This window comes from Equus asinus, chromosome 8 (genome assembly GCF_041296235.1).
Source record: "Equus asinus isolate D_3611 breed Donkey chromosome 8, EquAss-T2T_v2, whole genome shotgun sequence".
Taxonomy (NCBI): domain Eukaryota; kingdom Metazoa; phylum Chordata; class Mammalia; order Perissodactyla; family Equidae; genus Equus; species Equus asinus.
The window spans coordinates 54,425,066-54,444,026 of record NC_091797.1 but is presented as its reverse complement, the minus strand read 5'-3'; the positions used below and the strand labels follow the sequence as shown (position 1 = coordinate 54,444,026).

At 46.6% G+C, this 18,961-nt stretch overlaps 1 protein-coding gene across 5 annotated transcripts in view; it reads left to right on the top strand.

Annotated features, from left to right (window-relative positions):
* Positions 1–3,826: 3,826 nt before the first annotated feature.
* The window catches only part of JARID2 (jumonji and AT-rich interaction domain containing 2), a 253,268-nt gene continuing 238,133 nt past the window's right edge, over positions 3,827–18,961 (top strand). Inside the window, exon 1 of one of the 5 annotated variants that reach the window (XM_070515606.1) lies at positions 3,827–4,428. Coding sequence is in view for 1 of the 5 variants with exons in the window: in XM_014849531.3 (XP_014705017.3) it covers positions 4,384–4,428 (45 nt within the window). In the remaining 4 variants the exon portion in view is untranslated. Of the gene's footprint in view, positions 4,429–6,599; positions 6,739–18,961 lie in introns of those variants that run through there. The other 4 variants (XM_014849531.3, XM_070515607.1, XM_070515605.1 and 1 more) reach the window with 4 other exon arrangements.

Below are 18,961 nucleotides of genomic sequence, written 5' to 3'. Positions count from 1 at the left end.
CTCTGTACTTGTTCTTTATTAACTTTTAAATTGTTTTCCCTGTAATTTTTTATAGTAAACCAAACGGTGGACTAGAATGCTTAATTAAATATGGTTGCCCGTACAGATTTGAACCCAGAATAGTTAAGTGCCTGCTCTTATTTGTGTCTGACGATTTGCTGCTTCTTCCTCGTTTACCTCCATCATGTTCCCATTCTTCCTAGAGCGGATAATTGATCTAATTAAAAGAGCACAAAAGTAAGATTAAGGAATCATTTTAGACTCTACCCTGTTAGTCACCATTCCTTCCAGCTAACTGGTTCCCAAGCCCTATGGACTTTTGACCTTGTAAATAATTCTCAACCTGTTCTCTGCTCTGTATAACGTTTTCTCTGCCGCTGGATTCAGATCAGAACCATGTCTCACCTCATTTGTGCAATAACGTTGCAACTATTTTCTAGGTCTCCCTGACTCCAGCCCTTCTTTTCTCCAGTCCTCAATTTCACCTCTCACGCAATCACAAATCCTTTTCAAAAATGAAAATTTGCTGTATACCTCTAGTAAAACTCCTTCTAAGGTTCTTTTTAGAGTACAGGCTAAGTCCAAACTCTTTGCCTGGCATACAGGACCTTTCTGGGCCTGGCTTCTGCTTACCTCTTGGTCTCATCTTCGGTCACTTCCACACAAGAATTGACTCCCATCCAGAAGTGTGGTATTTTTTTTTTAGTTCTCATGATTTTTTTTCAGGCTGGAAAGTTGCTTGGCTTACTTCAAACTGCTGAATCCCCTACTCATCTTTCAAAACTTCCTAATTCCTGGTCACTTCAGCTATGCATCCCTTTAACATCTTTTCCATATTGCCAACATAGCACTTTTTAGAGGTATCACAATCGATTGTCAAGTCTGCCTTTTCTACTGAGCTGTGTGTTTCTTAACAAAGGACTTTCGGATGCTCTCTGTCCTCAGGGCTGAGGACAGTGCTGGCACATAGGTCCCACAGAAGTGCCTAGTGAGGTCTTCCCTCGGCCCCCACCCACTCCCGCACTTGACGAGGTCAAGAGGAGTACTGTGAGGAGTTACCATTAGCAGGAGAGAGAGCGAATTAGACTAATAGAAAATGAAAAAGAGGAGGAAAGAGAAAGGGAAGGTAACAGGCGGCCTCGCCAACAGGACAGGGAAAGGATGTTCATCAGGAGACAGCTACTTCCACAGCAGGAAGGGCCTTCAACTGCTAAAGAGGCCAATCGATTTTCCTTTTCAGGGAAAACACCACCAATGTTATCTAAATCTTTCAGAAAGGAGCAAATTCCTTCCTTACCCCTGGGCTCAAACCTCAGCTAGGAGAATGGTCTTTAATATGTGGTGACCTGGAGTTGGTAGCCCAGCAGGGGAGTTCACAGGCCGGGGCAGAGAAGCCCAGTCTCAGGGCCAGCTAAGGGAACCAAGAAGAAACCCACCTTTGTTCTTTAATATTTTGCCTGGGGAATGACAGATCTGACACTAAACCTCCAGAAAGCTGGTTAAACCATAACAGTGTGGAGAAGCGGAGACCTCCAGTACACAGGTCATAATGATCAGAAAGCCTTGAAAACACCTCGTTGTAACCTAACCATAAAGTCACTTGGGTGGCCAATCCTGAAAAGTGGCATCTGTTCTATTGAGTCCTTCCCAGCAAATGGCACCAGCCAACAAGTTTTTCTAATGTAAAGGCACAGAAGCTCCTTTATTTTTCTGATTGTGAAAAGAACATAAGACAAAACGATTTCATTTTAGAAAGCACTCAGAATTCTTTAAAAGGTACAGGAATAATTAAAAAGCATTTAGAAAAAGCATTTTCTTTCATTGACTGAAGGCTTCCAAGAACGTGTCCGGGTCTCGGCTGGGTTAACGTTATTACATAATCCTCCCCGCAAGGTTTGGTCATCACTAACTCGTGGATGAGGAAACTGACAAGCTCAGAGAAGCCATCGGTTACCTTTTAGTAAGTGGATAGAGTGTGATTCGAATACAGGTCTCTTACGACCGGTTTCTGAGACCTTTCTAGACCATGCTTCTCTCTTCCAACAGTACTGCAAATAAAATGTAACAATGGTGTTACCCGAGTATTTATACTTCCTAAGGCAAGGAGAATCTCGGAAATACGAAGGAAAACAAAACGTAGAGGAATGAGGATCAGCGAGCACTGACCCCACTTTTATTTATTCCAAGGATAGCCTGGGAGGAGGTAATTGCAAACATCGGTTCTCTAAAGCAGGGAAATTAACAATGCAGAATGGCTACTTGAGACTTGACGAAGTTGTTAATAAGGCGGAGGCCCGAAGAGATACCCCGGGGCCTGCTTCTTCATTTCTATCAGCGATTAAATAAGCACAAGAAGGGGCAGAGGCAGGTAAGAGGCGGGCTCTCGGGTGGCTAGCGCAGTTGATATTCCTGGCACTCGTGTTCCAGATGCTTCCTTACAGTTTGCATGTCCGGGTGGCTCGGTCTCCATGTTCCACTCATTTTTACCTCCACGTTGTGGTCTCGCTCATGGGCACCCCAGACGCAAAACGCGCCACAGAAGGCCAAGATCGAGTCCGATCTCCTTCAAGGCGCTTGTCTTTTGTGGGAGGCAGCCGCCCGAGGTTCCCTTTTCGGCCACCCCCGCGCCGTCCTCGCCGCCGGGCTGCGTGCCGCGCCCGGAGGGGGGCCTCTCTGCACGGCCATCCCGGCCGCCGCGCGCGTGCGGCTGCGGGGCGCGGGCCGGGGTGACCTCAGACTACCCCGAGCCCGGCCGCGGCGCGTTCCGTGCGAATCCGCGAGGCGGTGTCCTGAGGTGACACCGGCTGCGCGGCAGAGGCAGCAGGCGCCGCCGATCAACTAGTTCGCACCGAGGATTCCTCTTGGTGCGTGGCCCAGTTTTCCTTAGGACGGGCTCCAACCCCTCGCTGACACCGCCCCCCCGCGCCGCCACGCTCCGAGGCCTTCCCCCGGGAAGCCTCGCGCGCCCCCCCCCCCGCCGCTCGGCTCGGGCCGGCGCGCGCGCGCGCGCGATTCCTCGATTCCACAGGCGGTTCGTGCCGCGGGTGGGGGCGGGGCGCGCGGGGAGGGGGCCGGCCGCCGCCGGGGGAGGGGGGCCGGTGCCTGGGGGCGGGGGCGGGGGCGGGCCGGCGTGGGGAGTTCCTCGCTCGCGGACCACACGCTCTGCGGGCCAATCCCGAGCCAGCCTCTAGCAGTGTCGCACGCGGGACACGTCCAAGCGTTTGCTGGCACGGCCGGTGAGGGGGAGGGGGCGAGGAGGAGGGAGGGGAGTTGAGTGACAGGCTTGCGGGGCAGGCTGGGAATTGTAGTTCCCAGCTCCCGTGGCCATAGCCATTTTGTAGTCGGGGGACTACAACTTCCAGAAGATCAAGGGGACCATTCTAAGGTGCCCCGGGAATAGGCGGCTCTCCCCGGGGCCGGGCGTCCTGGGGCACTCGTGCCCAGCAGCCTGGCTGCAGGTAGACGCGAGGGCAGTGGCGAGGCCCAGCGTGTGGCGGCGGTGGGGTGAGCGGCAGGCTGGGGAAAGGGGGTGAGGTGGAGCGACCGAGCGTGCCATGCATTGAGCTAGGGAGCCTCTCTCAATTCCACTCCGAGGCTCGGCGTGGGAGCGATGCCTGAGTGCTTGCCTGGGAAGGGTTCGTCCAGGCTTCTCGGGTGTCTGGTCGACGGGGCTGCAGGGGTCCTCAGGACTGGGCCAGGGGCGGTCGGCGCCGGGGTAGGCGGGCGCCCGGTGGCTCAGCTGTGGGAGTTTTCGGCTAGCGTCCGGCGGGGAATTACCCGAGGAGCCCTAACTTGTATAAAAGCAGAGTCCATTTAAAGTTGGGCTGGATAGCCTCTCTCTCATTGGTTAGGGGGCTTGGAAAAAAGAGACTCGGCGAGCCCTCGCTGTGGTGCTGCCGCCGCCGCCGCCGCCGCCGCTGGAGTTGACTCTTCTGCTCGCACTGCTGCTGCAGCACAAACGTGACTTCCAACATTTTTTATTTATCTTTCCCTTTTCTTTTCCAAGATGTAACTACAGATCAGACACTAAGGACCTTCACGTTTCGCTGATGTAGTTTTTGGAGGAAAAAGGGGGGGAGTGAAGGGCGTCGGTTTTTTTGTGTGTGTGTTTCGGGGGAAATTTTCCATTATGAGTGTTTTACTAAAGTGAATTTTTTTGTTGTTGTTTGCTTCGTTCGTCTTTGGCTCTTTTTTTTTCCTTCCCAATTTCGGATTTATTTCAAGGCGAATCGGGCTTTGGGGGAAGAGGAAGAAAAGTCGGATTACAAGATCAACCACCACCAACAACAATAAAAACCACCAGGATATTTTTTTGCAAATTTCTGACGGCTTTAAATTCATGAAGCAATTGTCCCCTTTTGCAATCAGCATTTGGATCTCAGAATGAGCAAGGAAAGACCCAAGAGGAATATCATTCAGAAGAAATACGTAAGTGCTCGTAACAACACATCCTTTGACTTGCAGTTTTAAGCAATGGCTGTGAATGTCAAGTTTATAGATAATTCTGCAGCTGAAGGGTTTTAAACACAGCGTCCGATAAGGCTGTTTCTTTCTTTTCTGAAAGAGGGCTTTTCAGGCAAAGTCGTGTCTGCCTAGTTTGGATGAAAAAACAGATTGGTGTAGCGATACCTCAAGTGAATAAATTGACCTCGAATGACACAACCATAATCTAGTTTTAGATGAAAGGCAAGGGATTTTGGTGGAGCTTGGAGGGGTGGGGGCTGCCGTAATGTAACTAAACTGCATTCTCGGTCGGATTTGGCCCCATATTGCACTTTGCATGCAAATGAGCCTGTGTTGTTATTATTAATGTTATTTGGAAAATCGTGTAACGCGGGTGTGTTGGAAGCCCTTTAAGTTGGCAATCCAGGGTCCGATTATGGCGATCTCGTTCCTTGCACGAGCACATCAAATTTAATGTATGTGGTCGTTTTGGCTTATCTGGTTCGCAACATAAACCAGTTGGGAATCATGTTACAGCGAATGCATTTGTTGGGATTGACTTTAATAATGGGACTGGTTTTGTTTAAAAATTCATGGTTTCCAGTTTTAGGGGGAAAAGACATACAATATAGCTAATGTTTTTAAGTAGGTATGTGAATGCATATGTAAGTGACTACAAATTTCTCTCTGTTAACTGGGCTTCTAAAATTGGGTGTTTCTTCAGAGATTTAAATGGTTTGGAATAGTTAAATTTGTTTTGTGCATAGTACAGCTACATTTTGATTGGCATGGGGAGTGTTTTTGTTTTGTGTGTGGTGGCTTTTTTTTTTAAGTTTGGGGGGAGGGAGGGATGAGGGGGACCGAGGGATTAACCAAATATGCACTCGAGTGATCCGTGATTAGCAGCATGCTTTAAATCAAAGAACTCATTTTTTTAAAGGCCAAATGAACATACATTAGGAATAATGCAACGTGATAAGAAAGTTTTATTTAACTCGAGTCAGCAAATTGGTGTTAATATTTTCCCTTTTTGAGCAATGTGATGTGTGTAATGGGAGATGACCTTCGGGGCACTGGTTTTGTAAAAAATACATTTAATGGAAAAGCTGAATGCCTGTTTTAGAGGGCTGATTCTAATCTAGACACGTAAACTTCAACTATGAAAGAAATGCTAGGTTAAATAATCGAGCCCAACTTAAAAAGCTGTTCCCTAAAGAATTTAGAATTAAAATACATCCGCATTGCAGAGGGCTGGGTAGAATGCAAAGGACGAGTTGAAACTCGGGCTGTAGAAACTGCATGGAGACAACCTTGCCTGGGAGCGTGGACGCCTTCCCGGGGCACGTCCGATTCGGGGGCAGCCACAAAGCAAATGGGCTAGAACTTGGACAAGAACCGCTCTCCCCCTCCCCCCACCCCGCCCCAGCCCGGACCTCGCTAAGTTGGAGAGCAGTGTGGGGTGGGATTTTTTGTTGCCGGTGGGCAGCGGATGCTGTCGCGTCCGGGCGTCCGGCCGCAAGCCCGGGGCTGGCGGCGGCCGCGGGTGGCAGAGCGCGCCTTGACGCTGGGGGAGCGCAGCCCGTGGTCCCGACGTGCTCGAGCGGGCTGCGCGGGGGTCGCGGCGGGCTGGGCCGGGGCTGGGCGGGCGCGCGCGCGGCCTGTAGGGGGCGGCCTCCGGGCTCGGGTTGGGGTTGGGGCTGGGGCTGGGGCTCGGGCTCCGGGCGCGGGGCGCGGGCTGGCGGGAGGGGCGCGGGGGCGTCGCGGCCGGCGGGGCCGGGGCGGGGGGTGGGGGCCGGGGCCGGGGGCGGCGCGGCGCCCAGCTGAGGCGGGCGCCCCCCACGGCGCGCACGGCCGAGCATGGCGGCGGCGCCCCGGCCGGCTCCCTGCGGCCCTGCCCGCGGCTCCAGGGCCGTCCCGAGAGCAACAGGTTAAGCCGGCGAGACGTCAGCGCGCCCCCTCCCCGCCCCCGGTTCTTCCCCCGCCCCGCGCCGGCCTCTCCTCTCCTTCCTCCCTTCCTCCGCCCCCCGCGGCTTCGGGTTCCCGGACGCTCCCGGCCGCGTTCTGTTGTCATTGTGACGTCACAAAGGGAAGGGCCCGGGTGGAACCTTCTCCTCCTCCTCCGTGACGTCAGAAGTCGGGCGGGAGGTTCCAGGGCGGCGGGGCCGCCGGGGGCGGAGGGAGCGGAGCGGAGGCGGGGGCTGCGGCGGAGCTGGCTGCCGCGTGGGAGGAGGAAGAGGAGGAGGAGGATGCGATCGGCCTCTGCCTTCCGTCCGGAAACGCTGCGCTTCCCTCCAGGTGAGCGCGGGGAGCCTTTGGTCCCCAAAGGAGTGCCCCCGACCCAGCTCTGGTTCCATTTAGGGCATGGGGAGCAGGAGGAGACGCCTCCTTTCTGCAGAAATGATTCCTCTGTTTCCAGGTCAGCTGATGGTGTGGCGGCACTACTGTGGTTGTTGTATTCTCTCACTAACGCTTTGGAAAAGCCAGGAAACTTCATTCAGGGAAAGCTTTGCTCTGTAGGAGGACCCTGTTGTGGATTTGGTCACCTTGTCACTTTAAGTCGTGTTTGGGGTGTCTTTGCAGAATGTGGCGGGATGCCTTTTTGGGTGATGCTGCACAGCAGCGACTGTTGCTCTTTCTGGAAGCCTTGCAATACCATGGAGGGGAGTGGCGCTCCTTCGCTATGCCAGCTCTTCATGCCTATTGAGTATTTTTGGGGGGCCGGAAGAGGGAAGGCTTGTCATTAATAGACGGCTTGGAAGAGGACTGGACTCTTAAGACTAAACGTGTTTTGCGCTTAGTTAGGAACAAGAGAATAAGAGGCTCGCGATCTGAGTCTATTTACTCTTCTGTAACATGGAAAAAGTAATACCTGCCTTTGCTACTTCACTTTATCTGAGAAGATCATGTGTGTGTGATAACGGGCGTGAAAGATGTAAAACAATATGCTGTTTCTACGTAAGACGGCATTATTGAGCTGGTGGAAGGCAGCACATTTCCTACAATTGGTCTCAAAAGCCTTAGATGCCTGCCGCGTTGCCATTTAGTTTATTGCCTTAGCAAAGCAGGTTTGGGGGTGAGATTGTAGACGGCAGGCTTTGGGAGAAATGATTGTTGTATTTCATATTAAATGACATCCTTGAGAAACTCATAAATTGCAGTGTAATCCTGTCTTAATTGTGCTGGGTACGACTCCCACTACAATACCTTAAATAACTGAAAACATTTGCCTTTCAAAGCCCCAATCCACTTGGACAATAAACACAGTTGCATCTTTGCTCTCTGGGTGTTTTCTGCCATTTCCATCACTGCACTGGTTGGTTATTCCTAGGGAGAATCACATAGATGCTATCTGGGCTTCAAAACCATTTGATCTTTCATGGTTTATAGCAGGTAGGAGTTGGAAATAAAAATGTCTGCCACATGAAGATATGATTCATACAGTTAGTACGAAAACAAATTACCAGTTGGACTTCTAGGACAGCTCAAGCAGAATTTGTACCACTAGGGTGTAAGTTTTAAGTATCTAATTTTCTGATTTAAAAGTGTGGTTATGATTAAAGAAACTGGGAAAAATTTGTTACAAGATTTAAAAGCAGGATTTAAAAAATTGTAAAGAAAAAAGTAGAACTCCACCAAAATATAGTGGTAGGATTTATGAGCTGCCCCCCCCACCCCAAACCTAGTTTTACACCCATTTGTGTTATTTTACAGTTTTGGGGGGAAAAGCCTTGTACACATTATTTAATTGCTAAGTTTTTCCTTTACTGGACTGTTCCCTTGGCTTTCTTTCTGCCTGTCTCTGGTAGTGGAAAACCTTTCTCAGTGTCACATGAGTGTAGTGCAGAGACAATTTAGCAGCTAATGCTGTATGGAGAGATTATAGAAGGAATACTGTCAAGTTACAAATCCAAAGTGTATCCCTGAAATTTAAAAGGAAAAGTAAATGATGTCCAAAAAAATTCCAATTTGAGTTCCTGTTACCTGGGTTATTACTGCTTTACTCTAGACAAGTATCTGACTTGTGTGGCCAATGGCTGAAATAGCCAACTAGAATTATTTAGTATGTAGATGGTATAATGGCTGTTTCTTCTCTCATAGTAGGTTAAACCAGTTCCGGTTGCTGGGCGGAGGGCTATTGACTCCCTTCCAAGTGCCTTAGAAATAACTCCAGTGTTAATCTTAATATATACCCTGCTCCAAAGGTTATTTAAACTTTGCTCCTTCAGAAAGAGAAAATCTTTTGGAGTACATAGCTGGTGTCTGTTACATTCAAAATAGAACTGCTTTCTTCTTTTCCTCCTGTCAAAGACCATATGGGAAAGTCCTATTAAGCCTACTACATTAAAACACGTGGTAAAGGCTAAGCTGGAGTATTTTTAAAATTTGCCCTTGATCGTGATGGTCTGAGGACGCAGACTCCTGACATTTTTACCTGAATGGTTAAAAAGTTTTGCAGCCTAAGAAATGTAGTTTCTGAAATTCTAGTTGCATTGTTGTAATGCTCTGGATGTTACTGGTCCAGCTCTTAGGTCTTCCCCAGGATTTCACTGACAGCTTTCGTAACCACCTTCTGCCCACCCAACCCACTTGCCTGCTTGGCTGCAGAACTTCCTGGTTGTAATACCCAGTAGGAAGCTCCTGGCCAATGGGCAGCTCTAGGGGGTGGTGTGTCTCCGACCCCTTTGGCTCCCACTCATAGAAGGCTTGCCAACTGTCAGTTGTTTCCAAATCTGGTTATTCCAGTTAGACTTCTTATTGCAATTACAGTTAAATATTATGTAAACCTTTGTACGAATGTGAAAAGAGAGTTGGTTTCTATGAAAACTTTAAGTTGAATGTTTTGGGAATGCTCACTACAAGTGAATTAAGGCCTGAATTAGGCCATTAAGTTAGATGTGGGCCCGACATTTAAGAGACTTGGAGAAAAACTGTAAGGATTTTTCACACATGTTGCTTTGCAAGTGATCCCCTTTTAAGAACCAAACTTCATTTATGCCCAAACTCCCTTCCCAACAAGCAAACAATAAAGCATAACATGGAACACCAGAATTCTCAGAAAAATCTAACTGAAAGTACATTTGTGTGTTTCAGTTAACATGTTAATATATGTGTGTGTGTATAGTAAATATATATATGTTTTATGGTTTCCTGCCTACAAACTTTATTTCTGGACCCTATCATCTGATAAGAGTGCTTTCATTGTATTTAACCTTAATCCCCAAATATTAAACTAGACTTCCTTAGTTCATGCTATGTAGCATAGGTGAAACGTGGATCAGTTTAGAGTGGTCCTACTGAGGTAATCTGTATTACTTTTAGAGTTAAAAACAATTGAGTCATTCACTGGATGGTAGGGGGCGGAAAGATTAGTGATTTTACACCTAATGTATATGGAGTTCAGAAGCTTGTATCTTGTAATCCAGCAATTTTAATTATTTTGTCTTACTTAGGAAATACTGCTGAATGTCTGTTGCATTTCAAATCCTTAAGCCTGCTTGTTAATGGAAATGAGACAAATTGAATCTCAGTTTCTTAGTTTGAATCAATTATCTTTTGTTTTTTTCCATCTTCCAGGTAACTGTTCTCTTCATTCTTCTGATACCTCTCAGCTCCCTCCCCCCCTCCGCCTCTCCCAAGCCTCAGTTGCTTTTCCAGGCCCCACTCCTCATTTTTCTGGTTCCTTTTGTGCATACGTACTTGCCTCATCATTACGGGCTCCTTTCATTCCAGGTGAGGACTCTGATGACTTTGGTATCTAAATCTGTGATTCAGTATTGCTATTTGTCTACTCTTTTGTAGACAATTTGAATGAATGAGATTTTTCTCATCCTTTTAGGTTTTAATCTTTCTTGGGGCTTCAGTCAACTCTAGAGCCTTCTGGCACCCTCACACTTTTTAAGTAAGGGGTTTTTCGTTCACTTCTGATTCAGAATAAAATCGTTCAGAGTAGAGCTGAACCGTGTAGGATGTGGTGGTGCTGGCTGGATACCCTTTTGCTCCTGGTGGAGGAATCCTGCCTGTTTCCAGGACTTCCTGCTCCTATCACTGCTTGCAAGTGGCCTTTATCTTTCTCCTCCTCCTCATCAGGATGTCTGGGATGGGAAGCAGCCCATGTTTTGCAGATGTCGATCTCGTCCTAGAGGGCAAAGTTGAGGTCACACCTGAGGGAGCAGCTGGACTACAACCTTGGGCCCCCAGGTCTCTGGGTTTCTTTCCACTTCCACCACAGTTTGTCTTGCTACAGATTTTACTACTCTTGTAAAATGCTGCCCTCTCTCCTTGGGCTCTCTTTCCATTTGAAGAAATGTGCCAGAAGAGCTTGGATTGGAGAAAACACTCTCGATGGCCGTATAACACCCACCCCTCCTGAAAGCATCGTGAAGAGAAGACCCAGTCAATTCTGAAATAACCGCCCACATTTGTTGTTTCCTTAGTGAGTTCACATGAGAAAAAGAGGCTGTTGAGCCCATTTTACAGAAGAGAAAACTGAGGCGAATAGACCCTGGCCAGAGTTACACACCGTAACTCCTTCCCACTTTTTAGTGCACATGAAACAGAGGTAAAATGAATCATCACTGTGGCCGCAAGGGGAAAAGGAGGTCATGATAGGGGCTCTTGGCAGGCTTTGGAGAGGTTTTTTTTGCTTGAGAAAGTTGGGGAAGTTAAGGCAGTTTGTCAGCCTCCAGGAACAGGAGTGTATCTTAAGAGCATGTTTGTGTTTGTTGTTTTTTTAAACACCAGTTGGTGGAGCTACCCCCTTATCCCCAGCTGGCTGTCTCCTTGAGTCCTCATTGGAAAAAGAGCCGAGATGCCAGTACCCCTGGGGACTAGCTGGTTTGTGCTCTCTAGTATTATGAGTGCTCCATGCCACCCTCCGTGGTGTACCTGAGGGCCAGCGAGGGCTGCATTAGCTCTGCAGGCTTCCAAGAGCCTGTTTGGTTTCGTAGGGGCTGTGACAAATCGCCTTCGATACTTTCTCTTGCACTTTTGTTGTTGCTCCTGCTAAGGGCACCGTGGGGCGCTGGGGGAAATCATTTGCCCTCAAGTCCTCACCAGGGTCTGGGCCATCCGGTAAACAAAGGCTGCCCAGATGTGTTAATGAGGCAGCATGAGTAATAGGAACATTATACATAATTACTCACATATTTCGTGGGATGTACGGGGCTGTGAGGGGAGCCCTACTGGTAGAACTTTGTTCTTGAGAGCCGGTGCTGCCTAAAACGCCTAAATTGGATTTTAAGTTCTAATTTTGTAAGTCTGTCAAGCTCCACCACCCATGAAGAGGAAGGCGAGTGAGCGCTGAAATACTATCAACAGCCGTGTTTAGTTACCGTGAATCCTAGAAGACTAACAAGAGACACGGCCCAATTTGCCCCTCTTTAGTACAGCTCTTCCTCACACGCGTATTTTCTCCAGTACAACCAGGACTTCTTTTCCTGTCATGTTTTTGGGGGGTAGGTGTGAGGGGGTGGGTGGTGTGTGTCTGTTTTCCATCAGGAGACCCTCTCTGGTTTACTGTGACAGCAGGCCAGGTATCTAGTGACTGAATCATCCACGAGAATGTGGGAGGCCTTTTGGCGCCTTGTTGTATTGCTGTCTCTTTAAAGTCTGGGTGGTTCTTTCTCCGTTCTTGTTTAACCACAGTTTGGGCTAGGACTTGGTCTACAATGGTTGAGTGTGTTATCTCTTGGTTCTCATTTCTGCCAGCTGTTAAAGTGTTTGGTGCCTGTGGGGGCAGAAACAGGTGCCAGGAGGAAATGAGAAGGGATTAGGACTGAGCATGTGTTTCTTCTATTTATCCCTTCCATAGGTTTGCAGAAAGGGGACTGAATGAATGCTTATTCTGTTAAGCAGCAGTTGGATATAGATGTTATTAAAACTTGGGGAGAGTTTTGCGCTTTGTGTATATGCCTTATTACTAGTACCTGGGCTTCAGTAATGAAGTGCCTCAGATTCGCACAGGCTTGTTTTGAATGTATAGGGTACCTCTGTGGTAATGGGCAAGGTGGGGAAGATGAGCTTGAATTCAAGATTGGACCCTGCGTTACGGTGGCTCTGTGACCCTGGGCAAGACACATAACCTCGCTGAGCTGCTTCCTCATCTGTTCCATGCGCCTCACAGGCTTGTGGCTCAGAGAGCCAGTGAGATTTTTGATGTGGAAGTGCTTTGTAAACTGCACACTACCGTGCAAATGCTCAAGGTGTTATTATACTGTTGGAAATCACCAATGTGGAGACATCCAGGCCTGCCAGCAGCCTTCCTAGCTGACTGAGAAATAAATGGATCAAATGAATTCTACACTTTGCCTCTTAATAAACCAAATGAATAGGAGCGGATATTCTCAAGTCCGTTTTGGGATCTAGAACAAGGCTTTAAAGATTAGAAGATGGCATAATTGCTTTCTACCCCCACCCTCTGCTGGTTGCTGAATCTTTGTATTGTCCAATACTTGAATCTCTGTGTTATCCAGTACTTGACTGCCAAGCATGTCTGGGTGGTGAATTAGAAAGAGGGACAGATTGAGAATTAAGATTAGAGTGGCACTGAATCTGTGCACATAGGTGTTTCATCAAAGATGTTTAAACTAGATGTTGGAGCAATAATCCTTGAAAATCAAGATCTGATCATGATCCCTCGGTGGCTCCCTCTGGTTTTCAGGATCAAGTCTAAACCAAGTTTGTCCTCAGCACAGCATAAAAAACCTTTCTTGCTCTATCCTCGGCCTCTCCGGCCACCCATTCCACTTCAGCTGAGCCTAGCCACTTGCACATCCTGGTTCCTCAACCTGCTCAGTGAACGGATTGTCTGAGGAGCCCACCTGGCCTCTCAGGCCTTCCGGGACAGCCTGCCACCCCCTTCCCCAGTTAGGCAGAGCCAAGCCCCTTCCTTCTCTCTGTTGCCCTGACTCCTCACACCTTCCTCTAGGTACTGGAATTATTGGTTCCATGTCTCCTAATCTAGTAACCACACAAGAATAGGGGCTGAATTTTGTTATCACAGTTGAAGAATATTTGTTGAGTTAAATCTTTTGGAGTATTTCAAATACTGCCTAGTAGTGAGAGAGAATTGGTGTGGATCTAGTGGAAAAAATGAACTTAAGTAATCAGAATTTTACGGTTGAGAGAAGCTGAGGTGTCTAGTACTGTTGGGCGACTTGCTTTTGAGGTCCCATGTTTTCTCAGGGAGACACCGGGCATGAAATCCAGCCCTTGACACAGTGGAATGCCGTCTGTGTTTCTGCCCTTGGACAGGGCTCTCCAGAGATGGTTCCTTCTTCCACATGGATTCTCAGCTCGCCACGGTAACTGCAGTAATTGATTCATTTTCATGGAAAAATAAAATCCACATGGAATCCCCATACCTAATTAGGCCAATAACGTTTTCCCCCTTTTGAAAATGTTTTTTTTGCTTTGTAAGAAATCGTTCAAATCAGACCAGTACACAAAGATAAAAACCATTGCAACTGGGAACCAACATTCCCTCACTTGTAGATACGTCGTTTTACATCTGTGGTCTCATGCTCTTAAGTGCTGTTCTGTTGCGTGCTTTTTGCATTTATTTCTTATCTCAGTTATCAAAATACAACCCCACATCGTTATTTTTAATGGCTTGAGGCACTCGGTTGAGCTATAGTATAGTTTACTTGGCCTGTCCTTTCTTGGTGGCTTTTTCACAGTTTTGGGGCTGTTGGACAAAATGATTTGTCCAGTTGGCTTTACTCGTGTCTTCTTATACTTACTTCCAAATTCCTCCAAGTGGCATTGCTGACTTAGAAGTGCCGGTGTTTACGTTTAGCCCCCTCCTGCCGCATGCTTTCTTGGAGAAAGGCTGTACTAATTTATGGCCCCCCAGGTAGTGCATGTGAAGGCCAGCGGGTCTGTTTGTTTGTTGGCTTTTAAAAACCAATACAGGCACTTGTAACAAGTAGTAAAGATGTCAGTTGAGTTTTATTTAAGTTTCTATTTTCCTTCCTTGTCCTCTCTCTCAGGGCATTCGAACTAAATGAGATAAGATATGTGAAAGCACTTTGTGAAACAAAATCGCTCGAAGGACACATTGTGTTATGTCAGAATGACTGTAGTAGTGAAGGGGAGTGGAGAGGATGGATAATTGTACAATTAGGTATTTTATATTTATGAATTGCTCTTTTGTGAGGACAGGACATACTTTAAGATGACCCAGAATCGCATTGTTTTCACATGTGATTTCAGCCTTGTGAGGTGGGCTTTGAATGGTCACAAAGGCTCCATTGGACTCTGGCATGGAAGACCATTCAGTTAAATACAGTTAATAACATTCTGGTTGCTTACCATGCTCTGGCACTGTTAGGTGTTAGAAAATAGGATGTTATCCTTGTCTTCAGAGAATTTATAGTGTAGTTGACAGCAGGGATGCAAAACACTGGGAAGAGAGCAAGTGACCTTGGATAAGTCATGTCACCTCTCCAAGCCTCAGTTTCTTCATCTATAAAATGGGGAGAATTATGCCTTCATTATTGGTTTCTCAAGGTCATTCAGGGGAGACAATCAAGTGTTAAGGTGTGAAGTACTTTGCAAACTGTAACAATCCAGACAGTATTATTCTAATTAAGTCCCACAGGTCTTTGGTTGTAATTCTCCAGCCTCAAGGTTGAAAAAGGAACGTAATGTTTCTGGGTTATCTTTGCTGATTACAGCATATCCGGGTTGTCTGAAGAAGAGGCTAGAAATGAAACTAATAGATACTTGGTGCCAAGGCTTGCTTTCTGTCCCTAACTTCAGGAAAAATGGCAGTGTGATCTTTACACCAGACACTCTTTGATTGTTCAGATGATGGATTTTTATCCCCCCCCCCCGTGGTTTGTGAAGATGAGGTGGTGTCACACTGCTGCTAAAAGCATTACTTTTTGATGTTTAAGAGAGTATTTTTGGAAAAGCTTCTTTGCCTTTTTAATTCTCCAGTCAAGATGTCCCTTCAGAAATGAGGTAAAACGTAATGCTTATTGGTTTTACTCAAATTGCCCCCTTTCCCAATCTTATGCCACCCAGAGTATAAAGCTCCGAGTGTCAGCTTGTAGTAATGTCTTGATGTTGGAGGATGAAAGGGCCAGTGTGAATGGAAGGCATTTCATGAGGAGCCATGATCTGGAGTCCAGCTAAATTGGTAGCACATGGTTTTCACCTGCCTTGAAGGGCTTTCGTTGTGTTATCTTCCTGGAGCTGTGCCTGCCACCACACCACAAAACTTGGCCCTCCACACGTGCTACGTGACTCCTTTCAAACTGATGATTCTACTGGCAAAGGCCAATGCCTTTGATAGATACGAAACGAACGTGGACTTGGTTTCTTTATAGTTTGAAAATTGTGAAATGTTTGGGGCTCTATAAAGAGTTCGTTCATGTGCATTTAGGAGAGGGCTGGAGTGCCTTGGTGGGGGTGAGGAAACAGTCTTATTAATGAGCCTAATTATTTTAGTGTAGTTTTTTTTTTTAACATTCAGTTCCACTTGTTCTACAGCCTTTTTGCTGGGATCTGTATTTGGTTGCAATTTTTGGAGGTGGGTTTATTTTCCATATATACTTATATACACCACTCCAGTCCAAAAAGGATTTAGGGCCATAATGAGCAGTCATCCTGGGAGCAAATGATTTTTGCTTTTGATCTGGCTAAAAGTTCATCCTAAATCCCAAAAGTGACAATCAGATTAAAACATGGGCAGTGGGCAGTTGTCATTCTCCACCCAGCCATGTTTGGGCTGAGTAGCTTTTTGTTTTTAGCTTTGATAACTTGACCTAAAACTTTAATTAAAGGCGAGATTTGTTAAGTAATATTGGTATTGACACCCTGACAGAACTTTTAATCTGGAAGAATTTTAAAGATGCATGAAAGTAATCCCAGTGGTGATTACATTTTTGAGTAGCAGAGATCAGATTTCTGTTTAAATGCCAAGGCAGTTTATCACTCCGCGCCGCACCCCCCCCCGCAGTGCAGGGGGCCAGGGCGGGTCTGGATCTAATAATGACCTTCTTTAAGGGGAGTGATTGGTAGATGCTTACTGCATGATTTAACGTTCTGAGTCTTTAAAAATGTTTTCAAATACTCATTCTGTATCGTAATCCTCAAAACTACTGTTAGGATTCCAAACCATTGTGGTTTAAACTTAGCTGGAATCTGAAAGGTGGCTGACAGAACGAAAGGAAGCCTTTAAATAAAGAACACATTTGGCTTGCCTAATTGTCCCAGAGTCTGGGCTTGGGGCATATCTGAGCCAGGGGCCAAGCCTCCTGGTTGAAGAGGTCGGGGAATACTTGTTCCATTCTTCTGGGCTGGTTTTCCTCCAGCTCAATATAAACACCATCAATTAGTCCTGCAGAAACTCCTGCTACAAATATGGACTGGCAAAGCTTCCTGTTAAACCAAGTTCTTGTCAGGATGAGAAGCACAGTCTACTGTCCTTGTGGTAAATCAGAACTCTAATGATGCTATCAAAATGGGTTTTCTTTTGGCCCTGGTAAGCTAGAACGCTTTGGGAGGTGGGGAGGATGGGTCTGCCTTGGAAGTATCTCAAGCTAAAAAGTGGTGTCTTTTTCCTCTTCTTGTGATTCACCTCCCTGCTCTAATTAAGTGATAGGATCGTTACCCAAACACTGACGTAGCCCAAAATGAAACATGTTTTCTACTCAGCTAGCCTTTTTTCCTCTCCTTCTTCCATGAGACTTGCTGAAGTTGTCATGTTATTTCTTTCCAGAATTTATTGGAGCAGTAGGGAAAGCCACTTGGGAGTATAAATAATGACGATTATAGAGAGCAGTCAGTTTACCAGGGAAGGCCACTATCTTTGACTTGCAAAAGCTTTTACAACTGAACATTGTTTGCTTCCAGTTGTTTAATACAAATGGAGACCCTAATGGTACCTGTTGTAAGAGGAGTCATTTTACTCGATTTGTACACGGAGGTCATCTCAATAAAGAACAGAACACCTTGCCTAGGTGTAACTGTTTTTCTCTGGACAGACCTCATCTATGATCCAGGGAAGGCCTTGGGGGGTGGTTCGTGGTTGCTTTTTCCTACCACCAACAGCAAATAATCCTCACTGCTGAGTGTTAAAAGATTTCTAAAGCTGATAACTAATATCTAAATTAGATAATTTGGAGTCCCCTCCTCTCTAACTGCTTCCTACCTGCCAAATTTATAAATTCAAAGACGGTTTTAGAACCAATTTAAGAGACTCGTCTGAGAGACACTGGCACGGAGTAAATATTTAAATAGTAGACTCTCGCGCTCTTAATTAAAGCCCACAGTAGAGCTGCAGGGGAGTAGAAGCTTTAAGTTGAAGGTTTTACTTTTTGGGATGTTAAAGTCACCCTTCCTCGCTCTTTGCAGTCCGACTGCATTGTGTGTGTGTTCTTGGCGTGCACTGCTGTCCTTTGTCACTGTATCTGTAGCAAAGTGTCAGCCCCTTTTAGCTTTTCTCTTTTTAAAACTCTCTTATATTCTCGACTTATTCCAGTTCTTTTGGCAGTTCTTCAACTATTTCTTTTTGGCGTTTCAGTGGTAGTTCAAGACGAAAGGCATCTTAGGCATCTCAGTCTTTCCCTGAGTGATTTTGGACGCGAATGTGATTTTTTCCCCCCTTAACAATTCAGCGGTTTTTAGTATATTCAGAGCTGTGCAGCCATCACCACAAGCAATTTTAGAACACTTTTTTCACCTCAAAAAGAAACTCGATACCCATTGGCAGTCACTCCCCATTTGATCCTAGTTCCCCCAGTCTCTAGCAGCCACTAATTTACTTTCTGTCTCTATGGATTTGCCTATTCTGGACATTTCATATAAATGGAATCATACAGTTTGTGGCCTTATGTGACTGGCTGCTTTCACTTAGCATGTTTTCGAGGTTCGTTCATATCGTAGTATGTATCAATACTTAATTCCATTTTATGGCTGAATAGTATTCCATTGTATGGATATACCACCTTTTGCTTATCCATTCATCAGCTGATGGACATTTGGGTTGTTTCCAACTTTAGCTATTGTGAATAAAGCTGCTGTGAATGTTTGTGTAGCAGTTTTTGTGTGGATGATGTTTGCCTTAAATTAGAAAATTGTGCACATGTACCTTATTACTAAATTTAATTACTACTCTTTGACTAGCCTATTTCTCAGCTCGTGTCCCTGAGCCTCCTGTGTTCTGTCAGCTGAGTGCTACATTGAGCCCTCTCCTGGGGCACTTGCCATGCCTCTGGGGGGTGGGGTCCTCATCTCCTTGCTACCTGACGCCACCCTCACTGTGTGTGTGGGTGGCCAAGAGTGGTCTTATTTCCTCTACCCCTTTGCAAAGTGTAAATGCTGTTCACACACGCCGACGCCAGAACCATAGGCTCCGGTTGCTTAGGTGTGAAAAAGTGGTGGGACTTCACATTTCATCATGGGACGATTTACTTTGTGTGGCTGCTCAGGTGATTTGGGCTGGAGTTGTGGGTCTTCAGCTGCATCTCTGCACAGCATTTACTGTATAGAGGTTTCAGGGGCCAGAGTG